Source organism: Bos indicus x Bos taurus, chromosome 19, assembly GCF_003369695.1.
Source record: "Bos indicus x Bos taurus breed Angus x Brahman F1 hybrid chromosome 19, Bos_hybrid_MaternalHap_v2.0, whole genome shotgun sequence".
Classification (NCBI taxonomy): domain Eukaryota; kingdom Metazoa; phylum Chordata; class Mammalia; order Artiodactyla; family Bovidae; genus Bos; species Bos indicus x Bos taurus.
In genome coordinates this window covers 57,519,344-57,542,895 of record NC_040094.1, presented here as the reverse complement: position 1 = coordinate 57,542,895, position 23,552 = coordinate 57,519,344, and the positions used below count along the sequence as shown (strand labels likewise).

Here is a 23,552-nt window from a genome sequence, read left to right as displayed (position 1 = left end):
TGGACTGCAGCCTACCAGGCTCCTCCATCCATGGGATTTTCCAGGCAAGAGTACTGGAGTGGGGTGCTATTGCCTTATTCATTAAGGAGATACAAACTGAAACCACAATACAGTTACTGCTACATACCTATTCAGTTCAGTTCAGTCACTCAGTCGTGTCCGACTCTTTTCAACCCCATGAATCGCAGCACGCCAGGCCTCCCTGTCCATCACCAACTCCCGGACCTCACTCAAACTCATGTCTATCGAGTCAGTGGTGCCATCCAGCCATCTCATCCTCTGTCATCCCCTTCTCCTCCTGCCCCCAATCCCTCCCAGCATCAGGGTCTTTTCCAATGAGTCAACTCTTCGCATGAGGTGGCCAAAGTACTGGAGTCTCAGCCCTTCCAATGAACACGCAGGACTGATCTCCTCTAGAATGGACTGGTTGGATCTCCTTGCAGTCCAAGGGACTCTCAAGAGTCTTCACCAACACCACACTTCAAAAGCATCAATTCTTCTGCGCTCAGCTTTCTTCACAGTCCAACACTCACATCCATACATAACCACAGGAAAAACCATAGCCTTGACTAGACGGACCTTTGTTGGCAAAGTAATGTCTCTGCTTTTCAATACGCTGTCTAGGTTGGTCATAATTTTCCTTCCAAGGAGTAAGTGTCTTTTAATTTCATGGCTGCAATCACCATCTGCAGTGATTTTGGAGCCAAAAAAAATAAAGTCTGACACTGTTTCCACTGTTTCCCCATCTACTTCCCATGAAGTGATGGGATGCCATGATCTTCATTTTCTGAATGTTGAGCTTTAAGCCAACTTTTTCATATCAGGATAGGTCAAAAACAAAAACGTAATGATGCCAAATACTAGTGAAGATGGGGAGTGTTTGTATTTTCTTATAAAGTTAATTCTAGGGATTTCCCTGGTAGTCCAGTGGTTAAGACTCCGTGTTTCAAATGCAGGGGCACAGCTTCGATCCCTGGTGTGGCCAAAAAATAAAAAAATAAAGTTAAATATACAATTACTGTATAACTCAATAATCCCATTTTTAGAATTTACTCAGGAGAAATGAAGACATAGATCCACACAAAAGGCTGAGTAATTCATGTAACAGTTTCATTCATAATCACCAAAACCTGGAAACAAACCAAATGCCCATCACCTGTGGTTCATCGATACAATGGCCGAGTACTCAGCAATTGTTTAGCCACTCCGTTGTGTCCGACTCTGCGGCCCCATGGACTACAGCCTCCTAGGATCCTCTGTCCACGGGATTTCCCAGGCAAAAATACTGGAGTGGGTTGTCATTTCCTTCTCCAGGGGATCTTCCTGACCCAGGGATCAAACCTGCCAATCCTGGATTGGCAGGCGGATTCTTTACCACTGAGACACCTGGGGAGCCCATACTCAGTAATAAAAAGGAACAAATTACTGGTACAGGCAGCAACAATGTGGATGGATCTCAAAAGTGCTGGGTCAGATACAGAAGACAACGTACTGCGTTACATCGTTTATATGACATTCTGGCAAAGACAAAATACAGGAACAGAAAACAAGCCAGTGATTGCCATGGGCTGGGAGCAGGATGAGGGCACTGACTGTGAAAGCATGTTTTGTTTCGATTGTCGGGGTGGTTCTGTGATTGTGTATGTTTGTCAAAATTCACGTGACTCTGCACCTAGAAGGGATGACTTTTACTGTGAGTTGTAGCTCAATTTAATTAAAAATAAATAAAACAAGAGCAGGTACTAATTGACCATTCAAAGGGAGGAATCGTTTTTTGCTTTTATTTCTTGATCACGCACCATATGGGATCTTAGTTCCCCGACCACGGACTGAACTTGCACCCCCTGTGTTGGAAGCGTGGAGTCTTAACCACTGGACCCTCAGGGAAGTCCCCCAAGAGAGTATTTGTGAGCCCTCTGGTCTTGCCCATTGTTCAGAGCCACTTCTGTGGTTTGCAACCAGGAACTCCAGGTGGCACTGAGATATTTCTGGTCACCCATGGACACTTGGACAGATTGGCCAAAATGAGTTTAATCAAGGGGTGATTTATAAGGAGAAGGGAAACCAACAAGCGTCAGTGAGGCACTCTGGGGCTAGAAGCGGTAGAGAGCCTCAGCTATCCTCAAACCTAAGGTGGTGAGGGGTGGAATGGTTGCTAGAACACAGAGAAAGAGAGCCCAGCCATAGGAGAGGGCCAAGAGGAGCAGTGGGCTCCCACGATCTGGGAGGGATGGAGCTGTGAGATAGATACCCACCTTCACTTGTCTCCTGCCCCCAACTTCCTGCTTCCCTCAGTGGACCAACAGAAAGCAAGGGGGATAAAGGGAGTCCACAAGACTTGATGGATTCCACAAGACTCTTGTGCAGCCCACAAGAGCTTCGGCCATTCAGGCACAGAGTGGATGGAGCAGATCGATAGAGATCTTAAAGGGCAAAAGGAACGTGTCCAATATGCAGGTAGTGGGAGAGAGTGGAAGCAAGGCCCAGAAGTGGACAGAGCCTTGCTCATCCAGAGAACAGAAAGAGAAACTGGGATAAAGTGGAGAAATCGATAAGAGATAAAGCTTGAGAGGTGGGGCAGGGCCAGGCCATAGGGGGCTGCTCACATCCCGTTAAGGAGATTTTATCTTATGCTATGGGCTTCCCAGGTCGTGCTAGTGGTAAAGACGGCACCTCCCAATGCAGGGCATGGAAGAAATGCAGGTTCAATCCCTGGGTCGGGAAGATCCCCTGGATGAGAGCATGGCAACCCACTCCAGTATTCTTGTCTGGAGAATCCCATGGACAGAGGAGCCTGGTGGGCTACAGTCCTTAGGGTTGCAAAGAGTCAGACACGACTTAACGACTAAACAGCAACACCTCTGCTGCTGGCACCTTTGCCAGGACCCCCACCACCTCCCATCCCACAGCCTCCACTCCCGCCCCCTCTAATCTATTCTCTGCACGAGAGCCCAAGGAAATGTACAACACCGCTTAAGATGCTCCCCCACTGAAAACACCTCGGGGCCCATGGTTAGGGTCAGTTTTCTCTGGGCCCCACTGTGACCTCCAAGGACCTGCACCATCCTGAGTCTGTCCTCCCTCCCGGGAGCCCCGAGGTTCCTCTCACGCTGGTCTGCCTTTATTTCCTCAAAGCTTCCAAGCTCTTTCTTCCTGAGATCTATGTACAAGTTGTTCCTTTTGACTGAGACATCCTTCTGCCCACTCTTCATGTCGCTGCCCTTCTCATGCTTCAGGGACCCGTCTCCTTTCCCAGGGGCTTTGCTGGTGGCCCAGTGATCAAGACTCTGTGCTTCCACTGCAGGTGGCATGGGTTTGACCCCTGGTCAGGATCCTCACAGGCTGCACAGCTCAAACCCCACTGCCAAAGGAAACTCTTCCTGAGCGACTCCTCATCCCCAGATGTTGCTATTTCACCCTCAGTGTGCTTCCTAAAACTTTCACCACCATCTTCAGTGTTTTTGCCTTTTTGCTTGATTTATGTCTCCTGCTGAAATGCAAGCTCCATGAGGGCGGGGGCCAGCTCTGTCTCGTTCTTTGTATTCCCAGCATCCAGCACAGGCCTACCACGCAGAGAACCAAGTGAAGAAAACTCCTAGGTGATCACAGAAGATGGAGCCACTTTGGTAATCCACTTCAATCAATAGGAAAGGTACATTTTCACCAACTGCTTCTCAGATTCAGTTTTTAGTTCCTTTGAGAGCATTTCAGGGCTTGCCAGCTGGCATTAGTGGTAAAGAACCTGCCTGCCATTGCAGGAGATGTTAAGAGACAGGCGTTCAGTTCCTGGGTGGGGAAAAATCCCCTGGAGGAGGGCATGGCAACTCACTCCAGTATCCTTGCCTGGAGAATCCCATGGACACAGGAGCCTCATGGGCTACAGTCCACAGGGTCACAAAGAATTGGACATGACTGAAGCGACTTAGTATGCACACACAAGTCTTTGAAGTGGTGCAAGTGTTCTGGAGTGGAGATGGATAAAGAAGGAGGGTCAAGGAATATGATTCTGCCACTGTCTTTGTTTTATTTCAGCCATGCCGGGTCTTAGATCTTCAATCTTCATTATGGCTGTGGGATCTAGTTCCCTGTCCATGGTTCAAACCCAGGCCCCCTGCATTGGGAGCTCGAGTCTTAGCCACTGGACTGCAAGGGAAGTCACCTGCCACTGGCTTTAGAGCACTCATTTGTTCCTTCATCAGGCATCTGCTATGTGCCAGCTGGAGTCCTTGCCCTCAAGGAGCTCTCAGTCTGCTGGGAGGTAAATGGATTCCATGCAGGGGGCCCAGTGCTGGGATGGGAGCCCAGACAGCCAGTTCTCTCAGGCCCACGTCTCAGGCCTTGACTGCAGGCCTGAACTGACCCCTTGACCCCCCACCAGGAAGGTAAGGCCCTGGACTGTCTCCCCAGCCCCCATCAGGGGCCCTGCCAGAAGAGGGGTAGTGATGGGCAAAGAGTGGATTCTCAGGTAAAAACGTTACAGTAGGGACTTCCCTGATGGTCCAGTGGCTAAGACTCTGTGCTCCCAATGCAGGGATCCCAGGTTCAATCCCTGGTCAGGGAACTATATCCCACATGCCACAACTAAAGATCCTGCATGCCGCAACTAAGACTCACAACAGCCCCCCTAAAAGTGACAATAATAATCATCCTAAGAACAAATACTGAATAGTGCTCCCCTGGCCCAGTCACTGTTCTAAGCATTTGGTCTGTGTTAACTCAGGGCCCTCCCAACAACCCCAGGAGGAAGTATTGAAGGAGTAAGAATGACGCCACTAGAGAACAGCCCCGCAGCAGGATCCTAAAGGTCACTGCTGACGGCAGGGATTAATTGTAGGGATTTAAGGCAAACACACAGCAGCACTTCCTGACCACAAGGACTCAGGAGACTAACATAACTCCTCTTTCAGAACAGACCGTTGTCTGGAACACACTCAGATGGTGGAGGGGGGAAGGTGGGGTGGACCCCGGATGACCCCACTCATCCAATGTACTACTGAGCGCCTTACCCCGCCAGGGCCTGACCTCAGGCCGCTGGAAGGGAGAGAAGGGGTGAGATCTTTCAGTGCAACGTTAAGCCCAGCGCTGGAATGACGGGTCTGGGGACAGGGAGGGTAGAGAGGCCTGCAGGGGTGGGAGCACCCTAGATGCGCAGCTTGTGGGGTCGGAGGATACCCCGAGGGCCCAGAGGCGCGGGCTTGGCAACCGGCCCCTCCCCCAGCGTACTCCTAAAACCCAGAGCGCCGGGACCCTCCAACGTCAGCACGGCCTGCGCATGCGCTGTCACTTCCGGTGGGCTGGGCTCCGGGGGCACTCTGCCGGAGGGCGGTTCCGTCAAGTCTGGATCCTAGCTACCCCGGGGTTCTGTATCTGTGCTCGGGTTCCAGGCCCAGGATCCGGGCTGCATTTCCCAGGAGCTCGGGTGCGAGCTCGGTAAGCGTGCCTGGTCAGTGTGAAACTGATTCCCCCAGAGGAATCACGGTACCCAAAGTTGGGGGGTGGGGGGGGATATCGAAGCTGCCAAGGCTCTGACCATCAGCGCGGAGTCTTGATGCTCCTGACAAGGAGCACCACGAAACAGGTCTGCCTGACCCACTGATGAGTGTTCTGGGGGTTACCAAGGTCGGGTCGTTGCTACTTCCAACCGCTGGGCTTGACTCTCTACCCTGCTTAGAGGAAAGTCCTGAAGTGGATCGAATCCAGGGCTTGTTGTCTGGTAGCTCAGGGAGGCTGAGAAATTTCCTTCTTCAAAGGCAGATCTGATTTTCTTCCTCCTGGAATAGTTTTGAAAGTATTAAAACTGTCTGCCCTGAAGGCACTGGGAGTGGCCTCACTGGCCAAGGAGCCAACCAATCCAGGCAAAGGGCCCAGCACAGGCCTGGCATGTAGCAGGCATTCCACCCCAGTCAGCCCAGCCTCTACCCTCGGTCCCGTGCAGGCAGGACAAGGAGACCCCACCAACCTAGAAGAGTTGGTTGCCCAGCTCTAGCTCACCTCCCGCACCAGCCTCCTGAGATCTAGGGGCTCCAGCCTGAATCACTCTGCCCAGTGCTCAGGCAGCAAAAGAATCCAGCCTTTGTGACAGGCTTATTTATCCCTGCCAGGCGATGCTTCCGTGGCTGGGGCAGGGAGCGAGTGGCTCCAGGAAGGGAGCGTATTTGGGTCATGCTGAGGATGTGGGCAGTGTGGTAAAGGTCCAGAATTGAGTGATGACCTCTGAGCCGGATGTTTGCAAACATGGGGGTCTGCTAAGTCAGTGGTCCCCAACCTTTTTGGCACCAGGGGCCGGTTTCATAAAAGACAAGTTAGCCACCAGCCAGGATTGGCGGGGCGGGGGCACGGCAGCTGTGATTTTGGATAATTCAAGTACATCACATTTGTTGTGCACTTTATTTCTATTATTCTTACATCAGCTCCACCTAAAATCACCAGGTATTAGATCCCAGAGGGTGAGGGACCCCTGTTCTAAGTCCTCACAGAAAGCATTCTTAACTGCAGGTTGGGGTGAATTTTCAGGTTGACGGGTTTGCTTTTCATTGCTAGCATCCTCACTGCCCAGGTCCTGGCCCCCAGCCCTTTGCCCCTGCTCTTCTCTGGGGACTCCTTAAACTCCCTGGCTCCTGTGGGTACATATCCACGGGCTGCAGAATGAAGAAATGAACAAATGGAAGGGGATTTGGTGGTTTGGGTGTGCTGACCAGTCCCTTCTGGATCTCAGCCCCCCAACCTGTTTGTCCCTTAGACTCATTTTGTCCCCATCTCAATAAATGGCATCACCATTGCCCAGTTATTACAGCCACACATTTAAGGCATCTTTCCGATTTTTCAGTCAATTCACCTGTATATCTTTGTTGTTGTTGTTCAGTTGCTAAGTGGTGTCTTACTCTTTGAGACCCCATAGACTGCAGCTCACCAGGCTTCCCTGACCTTCACTATCTCCTGGAGTTTGCTCAAACTCATGTCCATTGAGTTCGTGATGCTATCCAACCATCTTATTCTCTGTTGCCCTCTTCTCCTGCCTTCAGTCTTTCCCAGTATCAGTCTTTTCCAAAGAGTCGGTCTTCCCATCAGGTGGCCAAAGTATTGGAGCTTCAACATTAGCCCTTCCAGTGAATATTCAGGGTTGATTTCCTCTAGAATTGACTGGTTTGACCTCCTTACTGTACGAGGGATTCTGAAGAGTCTTCTCCAGCATCGCAATTCCAAAGCATCAACTTTTTGGCTCTCAGCCTTCTTTAGCTTAAATATTTCTCATCTCATTCCATCTCCACTGCTGTCAAACGTGCCCTACATGATCACAAAAGCCTCTAAACTGATCTTCTTGCTTCTACTCTTTATTTCTTTTTCTTTTTTTTTTTGGTCCCTTGGCTTGTGGAATCTTAATTCTCTGACCAGAAATTGAACCTGTGCTCCCTGCAGTGGAAGTGTGGAGTCCTAACCCCTGGACTGCCAGGGAAGTCCCATGTTGCTTCCACTCTTGCTGTCCTCCAATCCATGCTCCAAAATTGCCAGTGATATTTCACAACTGGAAATGAAAAGCATTTTATTGGGTCTCTTTGTCTATTGGGAACAAAATAAAATCCCCAGTTCTTTCCCATGGCACTAACTCCAGTTCATTTCTCTTCTATCCACTCCACTCCAGTTATGCTGGGCTTCCTTCAGTTTCTGATGTATGTCCAGCTTTTTCTGTCTTAGTGTCTTTGACCCTGTTAATTTCCTTCATAGCACATTTATTTATCCCTGCTAGAATGCATGCTACAGAAGGACAGAAACTGACTGTGTTTTGGCCATAGGAATTTTTTTTTCTTCTTGAGTAAACTATTCTATTAAAATATAACATATTCAGAGAAATGCATGTATCGTAAGTGATTTTACAAATGAACACACCTGTGTGTAACCAACACCCAGATCAGAAAATAAAACACTTCCAGCCCCCAGTGTTCCCCGACATGTCTCCCCAAGGCCAAATATTATCCTGATTAGATTTGTTTTGCCAATTTTGAACTTTATGTAAATGGAATTATGACACACACCCCCAAATGCCCACATTCTAATCACCAGAATCTTTGAATATGTTACTTCACCTAGCAAAAGGTATTTTGCAGATGTGGTTAAATCAAGGATCTTGAGATGAGGCAGATTATGCTGGATTATTCAGGTGGTTCCAGTGTACACACAAGGGTCTTTAAAGTGGAAGAAAGAGGCCAAAGATGTCAGAGTCATCCAGCATGAGAAAGGTCATTTTCTGTTGGTGGATTTCAAGATGGAAAAGGGTGACTATGGGCCATGGAATGTGGGCAGCCTCTAGAAGGTAGGAGCAGCAAGGAAAGAGATGCTTGCCTGGAGCCTCCAGATGGGAACAAAGCCTTGCAGATAACTAGATATTAGTCATCGAGAGCCACGTCAATCTTCTAACTTGCGGAACTGTAAGATAATAAATTCGTGTTGTTTGAAGTGACTAAATTTGGAGTAGTTTGTTACAGAAACAATGGTGCCTCCTTGATTCTTCTAAAGAAGTTCAATGCCTTGTCACATGTTTATTGGGTCATTTATGAAGTGCTTGGTCAAGTCTTTTATGCACTTTTCCACTGAGCTTTCTTGTGAATTTGCAGGTGTTCTTTCTCTGTTCCAGATACAAGTCCTTTGTCGGATGTATTTGCCACATGTATTTAGAGTGGGTTATGGTCAGGGTGCTTTAATAGTACCAGTGCGTGGTAGGTCCTAATAAAAAATGAGTTACATGTATACTTGATTCTGAAAACTCCTTTAAGGAAAGAATGTTCGGAGAGGTGACACTATATACGGTGTAAGCAGTGTAATTGGGCGTAAGATATGGATCTCAAGTAGAGGGAAACGGGATCTTAAAGGGAAAGACCCAAAATGCGGGTAACAGTCAAAGTTCACCACTCCTAGCGTGAGGTTTCAGGCCACAGGCATTTAAACACAATTTCCTAAAGGTAATTTTAAATTAATTTTCATTCATTCCAAGAGTGTTCATGGAAGGTAGCAATGGTTCAGCCTGCTCTAGGCACTGAAGAGCCAGCCGAGAACGAGAGACAAGATCGTTGCTGTTAGGAGATCTACAGGGAGAGAGAGACAACAGTAGGTAAACAAACGATTTCACGCATTGAGTGAAACTGGAGTGAGACTAGAAGGGGAGGGTTGGTTCAGCAACAGCCCGACCGCCTCATCGCGGAGATCCCGCCCTCGGCCCCGCCTCATATTTTGCATACCTCTCCTGATTGGCCTGCGGCTTCTGGGTCCACCCCTCGGAGCGGGCTGCTAGGGAAGCGCGGGGCGGACACCGCCAAGATGCAGCGGCGGCTCCGGGTGTCGCCGGGCGGGCCGGGGGCATCGCGGGCAGGAGCCGGGCTGGGGGCGCCCACCGCGGCACCCGCGCGCTCCTAGCGCCCCAGACCTGCCGGTCGGGCCGGGAGCCTCCTTGTCGCCTTCCCGCCCGCCGTCCCCACCCCTCCACCCTTTGTGCAGCTGCCGCCCGGTGCGCCCCGCTCTGCAAGACCCCGGCCCGGCCGGCCCGCGGCAGCGAGCCAGCCCCGCGTGGGCGTCCGGCCGGCGGCCGATGGCGAGGGGGCGCGGCGCGGGCGGGGGCACTGCAGCCCGAGTCCGCGACGCGGGAGGCTCGGCCCGCCTCCGCCGCATTGTCCCGGGCCCCGCGCCCCGGCCCTGAGCCGCGCCGCCGCAGCGCCCGCCCGCCACCCGCCGCCTGCGGGGCCATGCGGAGGGCCGCCAGGATGGAGGACTTCACGGCAGAGGAAGAGGAGCCCTGGTACGACCAGCAGGACCTGGAGCAGGGTGAGCGCAGGGAGCGGGAAAGCGGGGTGCGCCCCGCGACCCCTGTCCCCTTCTCCATTGTTGGGAGGTGTCACCCCGGGGAGGGCCGGACTGCATCTGGCGTGCCAGACTCGGAGGCGAAATGCGTCTGGAGAATGGGGACGTGGAGAGACGGTGGCCTGCCCCGGAAAAGCGGAACCAGACCGGTGGAGACCTGCAAAAGTCGGGGGAGCGGTCTTCTTTCCCTAAACAACAGGGGTGGACATCACCCAGTTCGCCCACCTCATCTTATAGGCAGGAACTGCCCAGGAGCCCCGGGTATGGTTGAGGGGGTCTGAAAATGCTAACTGGAAGTCTTTGGAGGCCAGGAGGCGGCTTGTTGGTTCTGTTTTGCTGAGTGGGGTTGTGTGTGGGGAGAGGTGAGGGGAGGAAGTTAATCCCATTCTAAATCCAGCGGCACCCTTCCCTGCCAGGATTCTGGAGCTCACAGACTCCTAGAAAGTTTCCCCAGCTCCCTTCCCCTCCCCCGGGGGAGGTGATGAGGGTGCGGGCATCTTGCGGATGAAGACAGCGGAGACAACTAGGAGTCCAACCCGCCTTCTGGAGGGAGGAGTCCCTGCAGCCCTTCCCCTGCTGGCCTTCTCCCAAATGGCGCAAGGTCTGGAGCAGGTCGGATTTGGGAATTCTGAGCAGTGCCCCAGATCAGAGCCTGAGTAAAGAGGGAGCCACGTTTCCGTCTCTCCCATCTGAGGGCAAAGAGGGCGACTGGAAGGGGGTTGGTGAGGTGGCCGGGGTGACATCACTCCGAGGAGGGGGCGGGGCTGTTAGGACAGGAAGGAGGAGAAGGCTTGAGAGGGTCAGGGCCAAGGCCCGCTGGAGTTCAATCCACTCTCCTTTCCCCAAAGTGCCTCCTTCTGGGATGGTCAGAATTGGAGGGGCTAGGAAGTGTATCCTAGAAGTGACCATAGTCACCCAGCAAGCCGGGTGGGTGTGGACAGTCTGGGTGTGGGCCGACAGCCTCTACTCTGGGTCTCCAACTCTGGGGCCCAGATATCTGCCTTTGCCCCTGTGCGAGGCATCTACCCCCATCCTGGAGCCTTTGTGTTTCAGCCCTGACCCACAATCCCACGTGGCCAGATTTGCTGGTAGATGAGGCTCTGCCCTTGTGCTCCCGGCTGTGGGTTAATTGGAGCCTCTGGGGGACCAGGGTGGGACTGGGGGTTCTGGGCTGGACCCTGCCTCTACCCTCAGCCTCCCTGCCTGGAGTGAAATGCCCGATCCTGGCTGCAACACCTCCTTCCCCAACCCTGGGCCAACTACTCCCAAAACCTCACATTACACAAACACCTATCAGGCTCCACTGTGTCAGACGCCATCCTGGGAGCTGGGAGCAGTCTTAGCCTTGGCCTCCTCGGTTCACCTGGGTAGGGGAAGTTGGGCTTGTAACTGAGTGGGGATGGCAGGATGCAATGAGAGGGCTTCACGGAAGAGGTGGGCCTGGAAGGAAAGATTGGAAGCTGAGTGCCTGGGAAGATGGCCTCCTCGGAGGCAGATGCTAATGTCATTGCTGTCTCATTCCATTCCCGCGCCCCTGAAGAAGGCTCTGGCACCATGCCCAGCCCAGATGTGGGAGGAAGGAGCCAGGGAGAAAGGCTGGCAGATGTGCTGCATCCGGAGAGGGAGGGATGCCCAGATCCCAGGGTGGCCGGGCAGCCAGGCTCTGGGGCCAGGGTCAGGAATGGGCCCCACAGGCCCCTGCTTTTCTGGCCTTGCTGGTCTGCAGCAGTTGGCCTAGCCTCATGGCCTGAGTAGCAGCTGGATGCCAGCAGCAAGGAGGGAAACCAGAGATAGTCTCAGAAGAAACAAGAGCTTTCGACCAAAACCCCAGCCTCTACTTGCCAAGGGCCAGATGCAGGGCCGAGCCTGGGGACTTGATCTCCACCCTCCGGAGTCTCCACAGCCCAGCCGAGGAGGCAGGAATGGGATCAAATCAGCACTTGTGAGTGAGCCACAGGGGCTCTGCAGCAGTGAGCCCTGCAGACAGTGAGAACAGACTTGAGGGCCCTCTGCTGCGAGATGCACAAGATTTTTGCAGCCCTTTGGAGCTAGAGGGGAACAGCCACACCCCCAAACCCCTACCCACCCCTACCGCCCCGGCAGAGGAAGGAAGGCCAGTGGTCTAGTGGAGATGGTACGTGTACTAAGGCACAGAGTGATGTGAGAAGCCTGCACCGGGAAGTGGGGATTATCCAGAGTGTCAGGGTGGGGTTGGAGGAAGGCCCAGGCACAGCTACTGCAGCACCACCCCTGTGGGGCCCGGCATGAAGCACCGGATGGTGGGGTGAACTTGGGCCAGAGGCCAACCACATGGGGGATCAGGTGTCTGTTGCTTCCCCCTTCCCCTCACCCAGTGCCCAAACTCTCTCCTGCCCAGCTCCCCCTCGTTGCCTCTGAGCATCCCAGGACGTGGTTTTTCTCAGCCAGCTCCATCCCTGCTGAGGATGGGCCCCAAATTTACTTTCAAATGCTTCGCCATCAAGCTCCTGTTTGACTTTGACGTTGTTCTGTCCTGGTGGAGGGAGGCAGTGGGGACAAACAAGGCCCTCAGTTCTCGCTGTGCCCCCTCTGCCCTCTGCCATAAGCACCCGTGAAAATAGAAAAAGCCATTAATTATTAGGCGCTGGCACTCTCTCTGCCTGCCTCCCTCCCCCACCTTGGACCAGGTGTGCCTGGCCCTGTGGGTACCTCTTTCCGGACTGAGAGATGGCTGCTGAGTCACACATTTGAAGTCTTGGGCTCCTGACCTTGAGTCTCAGCCTCAGGGCCGAGCTCTGACATGGCAAAGGGAGGAAGGTGAGTGGACCCCAATTCCGCAGATCCAGAGTTCCTGACATTGGTGCCCTGAAGGTTGTGAACAGACCCCTGCCACCCTGCCAGGTGGTGGCTGGCCTTCTCCCGTCCCTTTTATCTTTGTCTTTTCTTCCTGGTGTCTGCCCTCTGTCCTTTTCCTGTCTCTCTTCTCCCGAGTCTAGGGGGCTCCATGCTGACCCCAGTCAGGAGGGGCAGTGTGATTTCAGGGTTTCCTTTCAAAGACATCCCCTGGCTCCCAGCCATTGTCTCTCGGGTTCTGGGGCGTTGCTCCCAGGCAACACCTTGACTGGCATTCAGAGCCCACTGCAGGAGACCCCAGAAAACTTAGGTCCAGGCAGGGGAGATGCCAGTTCAGACCCAGTACCTCCCAGTAATGGTCCAGTGTGACCATTATTCTGGCCATGGCAGGCTGCTTATTACTCCAGATTCCACTTCCAGCTTAGCCAGCTCCTCTGTTCCCCCACTCCTAGGCCCCCCTCCCACTCTGGTCTGGGGTCTGCACCCTCCCCAGAGTCATCCCCAGCCCTCATCTAGCTGGGTCCTTTCCCCAGCACTTGGCTCCACTCAGTCCCCTGCCCTGAAGCTTGTAGACTTCTCTCATGATGCCTCCTGGCAGCTCTGACCAGCTTAGCTTCCACTGTGATCCAAGTTCCCTGAAACAGTCCCTGAGATTCTCCCCCACCCCAAACTACTTCCACTGTGTTCTCTTCCTCCCCTTCCTTGGAATCACTAGGCGGCTCTGGTCACATTCTCTGCCTTCAACATCCCCAGGTTATAATGTGACTTGCAGCCACCCCAGCGCACCCCGCTGGTGGTAGGAATACATACCCAGCTCAGATGCCTACCTGGAAGAAAAAGCATAAAGTGCAGTTGTTCTCAGCCTTAACTGTGACTGAAGGCCCTGAAACTCTAGCTTAAGTTTCAGGAGTTTCATGCAGGTCATCCACAGAGCCTGTCCCTCGAAGCCAAGGCAGGAGACAGCATTAGTAGAAATGGCCCCATTGCAGACCACCTGACCCAGTTCCCAAGGCAAAAAAATAAAAAGCTGTATTGAGTGTCACCTTCTGTTTTTCCATTTATACCTGAGTTATTTGAAAGGGTTTGTGGATGAGCCAAATGCTCACCATCTCATTACATAGAAAAGGGAGCTGGTATGCCTCCCTCATCATGAACCAGGGGTGGTTGGTCCTGCTGAATTTCCACCAAGCACACAGCAGAAACTGACCTGCCCTCCTCTTTGAGACTACAATGTGATTCTTGGCTTCCCTTATAAATATATATTTAAATATAAGTGAATTATATATATATATAAATATACTACTCTTTGCTTCTTTTTTTTTTTTAATTTATTGGAGTAGAGTTGATTTGCAGTGTTGTGTTAGTTTCTGCTCTACGACAAAGTGAATCAGTTAGATATATATCTACTCTTTTTTTAGATTCTCTTCTCATATAGGTCATTACAAAGTATTAAGTAGACTCACCTGTGCTATGGGCTTCCCAGGTGGCATTAGTGGCAAAGAACCCGCCTACCAATGCAGGAGACATAAGGTGGTGCAGATTTGGTTCCTGGATGGGGAGGATCCCTGGAGAAGGATTTCCTTCTGGAAATACTGGAGAGGCAACCCACTCCAGTATTCTTGCCTGGAGAATCCCTTGGACAGAGGAGCCTGGTGGGCTACAGTCCATAGAATCACCAAGAGTCGGACACGACTGAAGCGACTTAGCACGCGTGCACCTGTGGTATACAGTAGGTCCTTCTTCATTATCTTATTCATTACCCTTTGTGTCTGAAAGGAGTTAGGCATATATATGTGGGAATATCCACTCCAAATGTCATGATCAGATCAGATCAGATCAGATCAGTCGCTCAGTTGTGTCCGACTCTGTGTGACCCCATGAATCGAAGCACGCCAGGCCTCCCTGTCCATCACCAACTCCCGGAGTTCACTCAGACTCACATATATTGAGTCAGTGATGCCATCCAGCTATCTCATCCTCTGTCATCCCCTTCTCCTCCTGCCCCCAATCCCTCCCAGCATCAGAGTCTTTTCCAATGAGTCAACTCTTCGCATGAGGTGGCCAAAGTACTGGAGTTTCAGCTTTAGCATCATTCCTTCCAAAGAAATCCCAGGGCTGATCTCCTTGCAGTCCAAGGGACTCTCAAGAGCCTTCTCCAACACCACAGTTCAAAAGCATCAATTCTTCGGCACTCAGCCTTCTTCACAGTCCAACTCTCACATCCATACATGACCACAGGAAAAACCATAGCCTTGACTAGACGGACCTTTGTTGGCAAAGTAACGTCTCTGCTTTTCAATATGCTATCTAGGTTGGTCATAACTTTCCTTCCAAGGAGTAAGCACCTCTTAATTTCATGGCTGCAGTCACCATCTGCAGTGATTTTGGAGCCCAAAAAATAAAGTCTGACACTGTTTCCACTGTTTCCCCATCTATTTCCCATGAAGTGATGGGACCAGATGCCATGATCTTCGTTTTCTGAATGTTGAGTTTAAGCCAACTTTTTCACTCTCCACTTTCACTTTCATCAAGAGGCTTTTGAGTTCCTCTTCACTTTCTGCCATAAATGTCATGATACTCTCACCCAACTCCAGACCCACTTGAGATAATTTTTAGGGATTCTGGCACCCGCTACTTCCTTCTAAACCCCGCTCCTCTCCACCACACAGCCCCCTAAAGACAGACCAGGCTTTGAAGCCTGGTCCAGTTCTAATAGCCAGCAAACCCTTCCACCCCCTCCCCTCTTCAGTGAGCTCCGGGCGTCCTTCCAAGCCCACCTCCAAAGCTGCTCCTTGTCTGAGACTCCCACCATCCACGCCATGAACTCTCCCTTCCCTATCTCCCAGGGCACTTTGCCCCTCTGTATACTGATGCTCCCACTCCAATACTCTTCCCTGGAAAATCCCATGGGTGGAGGAGCCTGATAGGCTGCAGTCCATGGGGTCTCGAAGAGTCGGATAGGACTGAGCGACTTCACTTTCACTTTTCACTTTCATGCGTTGGAGAAGGAAATAGCAACCCACTCCAGTGTTCTTGCCTGGAGAATCCCAGGGACGGGGAGCCTGGTGGGCTGCTGTCTATGGGGTCACACACAGTCGGACACGACTGGAAGTGACTTAGCTTATCAAATCAGATCAGTCGCTCAGTCGTGTCCGACTCTTTGCGACCCCATGAATTGCAGCACGCCAGACCTTCCTGTCCATCACCAACTCCGGGAGTTCACTCAGACTCACATACATTGAGTCAGTGATGCCATCCAGCCATCTCATCCTCTGTCATCCCCTTCTCCTCCTGCCCCCAATCCCTCCCAGCATCAGAGTCTTTTCCAATGAGTCAATTCTTCACATGAGGTGGCCAAAGTACTGGAGTTTCAGCTTTAGCATCATTCCTTCCAAAGAAATCCCAGGGCTGATCTTCAGAATGGACTGGTTGGATCTCCCTGCAGTCCAAGGGACTCTCAAGAGTCTTCTCTAACACCACAGTTCAAAAGCATCAATTCTTCGGCACTCAGCCTTCTTCACAGTCCAACTCTCACATCCATACATGACCACTGGAAAAACCATAGCCTTGACTAGATGGACCTTTGTTGGCAAAGTAATGTCTCTGCTTTTGAATATGCTATCTAGGTTGGTCATAACTTTCCTTCCAGGGAGTAAGCGTCTTTTAATTTCATGGCTGCAGTCACCATCTGTAGTGATTTTGGAGCCCAGAAAAATAAAGTCTGACACTGTTTCCACTGTTTCCCCATCTGTTTCCCATGAAGTGGTGGGACTGGATGCCATGATCTTCGTTTAGCTTATACTGATGCTCTTATCACATTCCACTCACTCGTTCTTTCAAAAAAGATTTATTATTCACCTGCTCTGTGCCGGGTATTGTTCTAAGTCCTCAGGGTATCAGTGACTGAAACAGGCAAAATCCCTACCCTTTAAGCTTACCACTAGTCAAGGGGCAGGAGCAAGTTAATGAGCAAATTGTTGGGTAAGTTAGTGATACGAGCTAATGAGAAAAATGAAGCAGGGAGGGCGTGGGGGTGGGGGAGGGTGCAATTTTGAATCAGTGTTTGAGAAAGGCTTCCTGGAGGAGGTGACATTAAAGCACAGACTTGAGGGCACAGAGAGGAACTCTAGGAGTGTCTGGGGAGAGGGCATTCCAGGCCAATGCACAGGTCTCCTCATGGCTTACATCTCCTTCCAGGCTTAGAGTCTCCCCAGAGGCGGCCCCTGGGTCCTGGTTCTCTCCAGGTCCCCAAGGCTCAGCCCAGAGCGAATGTTCAGAACAGGAATGGGAAGGGTCTTCTGACTCCATTCTCTGTTGCTCATGCTCCTCCCACCCTCTGCCCCCTCCCCACCAGACTTGCATTTGGCCGCAGAGCTGGGGAAGACGCTGCTGGAGAGGAACAAGGAGCTAGAGGAGTCTCTACAGCAGATGTACTCCACTAACGAGGAGCAAGTGCAGGAGATCGAGGTGAGGGGCCCCCTGGGCCCTATACATGCTCCCCAGCCCATCGAGGGCCCCTTAGTCTGTGTGTACCTGTGTGCAGCTTAGGAAAAGGTACCCCATCTTAGCAGACCCAGCCTTGACCCAAAAGCCTTGTGCAGTCCACAACCTGCACAACTGTCCCAGGCAGCCCCGTTGAACCACCAGCTCGACCCCCTCCCTCCGCTGCAGATGAATACCCGAAAGCAAACCTGTTCCTGAAAGTGGGAGGAGGGCCCAGGCAGAGACATTTTCCCCAACCCAGTTCTGAAAGGTAACTATCCCACCCCTACCCCCATCCCCCAGTACCTGACCAAACAGCTGGACACACTGCGGCACGTGAATGAACAGCACGCCAAAGTGTACGAGCAGCTGGACCTGGCGGCCCGAGACCTGGAGCTGACCAATCAGAAGCTGGTGCTGGAGAGTAAGGTGGCCCAGCAGAAGATCCACGGGTGAGGGCCGGGTGGAGCTGGGAACTTGGATGTGGGATGGTAAGGGGGAGGCCCCAGGGCTGGGTGTACCTGTGTGTGTGTGTGTGTGTGTGTGTGTGTGTGTGTGCCAGTGGGTGTGACTCAGATTCCTTCTACCAAAAGCCCAGGTCTGGGAACCTGGGATGGTAGTAACTTTGCCCTCATTGATTTGGGCTGGTTTAACATTCCTTCTTTGGAAGGAATGATGCTAAAGCTGAAGCTCCAGTACTTTGGCCACCTCATGCGAAGAGTTGACTCATTGGAAAAGACTCTGATGCTGGGAGGGATTGGGGGCAGGAGGAGAAGGGGACGACAGAGAATGAGATGGCTGGATGGCATCACTGACTCGATGGACGTGAGTCTGAGTGAACTCTGGGAGTTGGTGATGGACAGGGAGGCCTGGCGTGCTGCGATTCATGGGGTCGCAAAGAGTCGGACACGACTGAGCGACTGAACTGAACTGAACTGAACTGAACATTCCGGCCACAACCCATCTTTAAGCACCAACTATACTCCAGGCTCTGTTTTAGGGAAAATATAGTGATGGGGATGCAAAGACACTGTCCCGCCCTCTGGGAGGGAAGGCAGGTATGTGAATATTTTATTGCAGTGCAAAGTGATAAGTGATAGAAGGGTGTACAAGGAACGGAGGAGACAGGACTTCCCAGGTGGTCCAGTGGTTAAGACTCTGCACTTCCACTGCAGGAGATACAGGTTTGATCCCAGATCAGGGAACTAAGATTTTGCACATTGTATGGCCCCAAAATAAATATAAATTAATTAAGTGAGAGTGAAAGTTGCTCAGTCTTGTCCAACTCTTTCGACCCCATGGACTATACAGCCCATGGAATTCTCCAGGCCAGAATTCTGGTGTGGATAGCCGTTCCCTTCTCCAAGGGATCTTCCCAATCCAGGTATCAAACCCAGGTCTCCCACATTGCAGGTGGATTCTTTACCAGCTGAGCTACCAGGGAAGCCCAATTAAATAAAGTAAAAATCTTTAAAAAGAAAAGAAAGAAAAGAGCCTTCTGGTGATCCAGTGGCTAAGACTCCTCGCTTCCAATGCAGGGGGCCCAGGTTTGATCCCTGGCCAGGGAACTAGATCCCACAGGTGATAACCAAAGATCCCACATGCCGAGACTAAGATCAAAGATTCTGTGTGCTGCAACTAATACCTGGCACAGCCAAATAAGTAAATAAATACGTAATAAATGAGTAAATTTAAATAAATAAGTAGATACATTAAAAAAGAAAGAAACGGAGGGAGGAAACACGGAGAAGTGTCGGCTCAGCCTGGGAGGTGGAGCAGAAGCGTGGGTCCTTGGCTGCCCAAGGAATTCCTCGTCTGACCTCAGCCCCAGGCAGTGTGGCTCAAGGTTGCCTGTCTGGCCCCAGCCCCAAGCCCCCCAGGGCTTCGGTGAGGAGGGCTGGCCCTGTCCCCTGAGCGTCCCTCCCATCTGTGTGTGCCCCACTCCACCCCAGGCTGACAGAGACCATTGAGCGCCTGCAGACCCAGGTGGAGGAGCTGCAGGCTCAGGTGGAGCAGCTGCGGGACCTGGAGCAGCTGCGCGTGCGGCGGGAGAAGCGCGAACGCAGGCGCACCATCCACACCTTCCCCTGCCTCAAGGAGCTGTGCACCAGCCCCCGGTAGGTGAGGGTGCGCTGGGCCCATCTCCACGGGGTGAGGGGAAGGCAGGGTGGGCACCGGGCAGCAGGTGGGAGGAGGGTCGGTGCATCCTCTGAGCTATTGCAGAGGCAGGTCGTGGAGCTAACAGCAGTCAGCAGCTGGCGCTGAGAGCCCTGGCCACGTGCCCACCACGCCGCTCAGTGACTTAATTCTCATGGCAATACGGTGAGGTGTGGTTTATCATCCCCGCTACTCAGAAGAGGAAATTGAGACTCCGAGGTCACCTGCTTAGTAAGTCAGAAGTCAGGAGGGACGAACCACCGTCCCTTTCAGTTCCCATTAAGCCTTTTGAATTGGGATGACTTAAACAGTGGGGGACTTTGGTGGTCGTCCAGTGGCTAAGACTCCACGCTCACAATTCAGGGGGCTTGGATTCGATCCACCGTTAGGTAACTAGATCTCACACGCCACAACTGAAGATCCTGCATGCTGCAATAAAGATTGACGATCTAAGACTCGGCACAGCCAATTTTTTTTTTTTAAAGAAGAATACACACCGTGGATTTAATGGGTGTTTCAATAAAGTTCCTGGCAAGAGACAGACAGCGCCCCTCCCAGGGTAATTGAGGACAGATCGATAAAGAGGTGTGGGCAAGGTGTGGGGAAACTAGGTGGACACTGCTATACCCTGGGGTTGCAATAGTCAAGAGCTGATACCATCCTGAGACCAAAGGGGCCAGGAGAAGGGAGGATACTGGAACCCAGAGGGCATGGAGCAGGCTTCCTGCCTGCCCCACAGTAACCAGGGAGGAAGCCCAGGGAGAGACATTCCCTGCAACCTCTCTCTGCTCCTACCCCTGGAACTCCTGCCGGTAGCGCCCATCGGCTGAACCCAAGAGAGAGCCAGGACACCTGGCTGAAGCGAAGGGCAAGCTCCCAGGGCAGAGAGCCGGGGGAGAAGGCGCGGGAGTGACTCTAGTGGGCAGAGCATGCAGCCCAGTGGGGCAGAGAGATGCAGCTGAGCTCCAAGGGCCTGGCCCGCGCGCGCCCTCGCCATCTGCCCACCTGCCCCTGCTCCTTCCCAGGTGTGAAGATGCCTTCCGCCTGCACAGCTCCTCCCTGGAGCTGGGCCCGCGTCCCCTGGAGCAGGAGAACGAGCGGCTGCAGACCTTGGTGGGCGTGCTGCGCTCCCAGGTGAGCCAGGAGCGGCAGCGCAAGGAGCGGGCGGAGCGCGAGTATGCAGCGGTGCTCCAGGAGTACTCGGAGCTGGAGCGGCAGCTGTGCGAGATGGAGGGCTGCCGCTTCCGCGTGCAGGAGCTGGAGGCCGAGCTGCTGGAGCTACAGCAGATGAAGCAAGCCAAGACCTACCTGCTGGGCCGGGAGGACCACCTGGCCGAGGCCCTGCTGGCGCCCCTCACCCAGGCGCCCGAAGCCGACGACCCCCAGCCAGGCATCGGCGACGACTCAGGCCCCCAGGACGGGGTCTCCTCTCCGGCCGCCTCCCCCGGCCACGCCGTGCGCAAGAGCTGCAGCGACACGGCGCTCAACGCCATCGTGGCCAAAGACCCGGCCAGCCGGCATGCGGGCAACCTCACGCTGCACGCCAACAGCGTGCGCAAGCGGGGCATGTCCATCCTGCGCGAGGTGGACGAGCAGTACCACGCGCTGCTGGAGAAGTACGAGGAGCTGCTGAGCAAGTGCCGGCAGCACGGGGCCGGGGTGCGGCACGCGGGGGTGCAGACCTCGCGGCCCATCTCCCGGGACAGCTCCTGGAGGGACCTGCGGGCTGGCGAGGAGGGCCTGGGGGAGACCAAGGCGGAGAAGAGCCTCAGCCAGCACGTGGAGGCCGTGGATAAGCGGCTGGAACAGAGCCAGCCCGAGTACAAGGCTCTCTTCAAGGAGATCTTCTCCAGGATCCAGAAGACCAAGGCCGACATCAACGCCACCAAAGTCAAGACGCACAGCAGCAAGTGACGGTTTCCCCCCCTGGGTCAGGCCAGTGGGGGTCCCTTGAACCTGGGCCCTGCAGCCTCTGGTGAGTGAGGGAGCCCTTTTAGCAGCAATACACCCCCGAGGGAGGTTGTCCTCTGACCCAGGGAGCACGTGGGGAAATCCACTCTCTGCTGATGATGGAGGCCTTCCTCGCGACCCAGGATCCTCCGTCACCGGCGCCAGCCCCCAGGCGCAGCCCACAGATTGCAAGCCAAAAGTCCCTACTCCCCTGGGGATTCTCAGCTCTCCCAGCCCTGCCCCCTAACCCCAGGCCTTGCTCTCAGATTTGTGGCCAAGCTTCTGAAAGCCATTCTGGACCCGTTGACTTTTTTTTTTCAACGCTGGTTTTCCTGAGAGATTTTTTTGCAAGGCAAGTTCTCCTTGACCCCCCCTCGCCACAACTGGAAACACTTGAACGGGGACCCCAGAGCCAGCTGTTGCAGGTTCTAGGGGTCTCCCGGACCATCCACTGCTTCTCCCCAGCTGTGACACGCTGTCATTCCCTTCGTACCAGCTGTCCTGCCTCAAGGGTCCTGACCAGGTCAGAGATGGCCCCTGCCAGGCAGAGCAGAAAGCCTGAGCCAGGCCTGAGCGACCCTCGATGCCAGTCCTGGTGAGGGTGGGCTTGTCCCTGGACACCCTCAGCCCACCGCAGATCTGTAGCCAATCAACTCAGAGCCAGCCTCCCCGGGTTCCAGCCCCAGAAATGCCTTCTGGGTATCAAGCCTTCCAGGGGTCCAGGAGATGGGAGCTCCCATCTCTGCATGCCTCCTCTGACTCACCGAGCTTGGCCTCTGCCTGTCCCCATCTCAGGGACCACAATGTGTCTCGTTCACCCCCACGCTCCCCACCACCAGGCCCACCCCACCGCAGGTCATGAGTGCCACCCCCAGAATGTCCTGGGCATGTGCCACCAGCCCATGGCCCCAGCATCCTCCCCTGCCCCCCTTTACTGCGCCCCCCCCAGGATGCTACCCCACCCTGGGCAGTGCTGAAATGGGACCAGATGGGGAGCGCGTCTCCTCCTCCCCATAAAATGCCTGCTTGTAACCACTCAGCTTTGTGGGGGGCTTTTGAGGACCCAGGAGGGTCAGGGACTTTATCTTATGTTAAGGCTTCAGAAGATCCAGCTTCAGCTAAGAGAGGCCCAGATCCCCAGCTTGCCCTTCAGGGCTCCCCATTCTTTCTACCGCCCATCCTGAGACCCTAGGGATTGGAGGAGGGAAGTCAGTGGCCCTGGCCTCTGTGCTGGGAGCCCAGTGGGGAACCTTCATGCCTTATCTGTTTCTAAGGGGTTTTCTTAACAAGCCTCCCAGCCTCCCTGGAGGCACCACCCTGCTCTCCGGGCGGCACTGTGATGAGACCTGTCAGCTGGTCCTTCCGTTCACATATCTTGGAAGCTTTCGTCCTTTGGAGCCAGACAGTTCCCAGCCCTCCATGTGTCTCTGTCATCTAGGGTGGAGGGGGTGGAGTGGGACAGGACAGGTGGGGGAACGGCTCCTGCCTCTTTGCTCCCTACTTCTGTAGCTGCCGACCAGCGTCATCTTTGAAGTATACATGAGAGAAATATATTTACAAATGCTTTATTCTCTTCTTTAATAAAAAAAAAAAAAAAAAAACCAAACCCGCACCAGTATTCTAAAAGCAGAAATGGCTCTGGAGCCAAGTGGTCCTGTCTGAGCATCTCCTGCACCAGCCTCCCATCACACAGGCGGGGGGCACATCCTGACTTCACTCCCTTGTGATAGGCAGCCAAACAGCAGACTCTTGGAAGTTTCCATATTTGTTGAGTGCCAGCCATGCCAGAAGTGTTGCCTTGCCAGGTGCCCCAAGAGCACCTACCAAGGGGTAGACTCTCCTTGCTGTACCGATTTTGCAACTCCCTCCCCCCAGCCCACACCTGCCAACAGCCCAGGTAACCAGAAGTCAATGAAGATGCTCCTGAATCTTTGGAGGAGTCCGTTTCTTGCACCCTTCTCCAATCTCCCCTTTCCGAAAATTCGATCAGCCTTGTGGATCCCAATCCCACATGGAAAAGCGTCCAGTCTTCACTGAGGGTATGCTCAGGGACCTCCCACCAACCCCCATCTCCCCCCACATTCCAGAATGAGCCAGGAGCAACTTTCCTTGAACCCGGGAGGTGAGGACTGTGGTGTGGGGAGCCCAGAGCTGGGTCCCAAACTGGCAAGAAGTTTTTTACATTATCTGAATAGCAAGGGGGTTTTTACAGCGTGCAAGCGGCTGTGGGATCTTCCAGTCCTGCTGTGACTTGTCTCCAGTGGGCCGGAGAAGATGTCATGTGA

The 23,552-nt window shown here is 53.4% G+C and overlaps 1 protein-coding gene and 1 non-coding gene across 3 annotated transcripts; both read left to right on the top strand.

The window, feature by feature from the left end:
• The first annotated feature begins 4,488 nt into the window (after nucleotides 1-4,488).
• TRNAG-CCC lies at nucleotides 4,489-4,561 on the top strand. Its single transcript has one exon. It is a non-coding gene; the product is annotated as a tRNA-Gly (tRNA).
• Nucleotides 4,562-9,712: 5,151 nt separating this feature from the next.
• CDR2L (cerebellar degeneration related protein 2 like) lies at nucleotides 9,713-22,868 on the top strand. Of its 2 annotated transcripts, none has more exons than XM_027518830.1 (5): nucleotides 9,713-9,810; nucleotides 17,033-17,145; nucleotides 17,464-17,612; nucleotides 19,113-19,277; nucleotides 20,343-22,868. In XM_027518830.1, the coding sequence occupies exons 1-5, from the start codon at nucleotides 9,732-9,734 to the stop codon at nucleotides 21,229-21,231; spliced, it is 1,395 nt and encodes a 464-aa protein (XP_027374631.1). In that variant the 5' UTR covers nucleotides 9,713-9,731; the 3' UTR covers nucleotides 21,232-22,868. The 2 variants fall into 2 exon arrangements, with proteins under 2 accessions (XP_027374631.1, XP_027374630.1); XM_027518829.1 differs by lacking the exon at nucleotides 9,713-9,810 and adding an exon at nucleotides 14,128-14,407.
• Nucleotides 22,869-23,552: the final 684 nt, after the last annotated feature.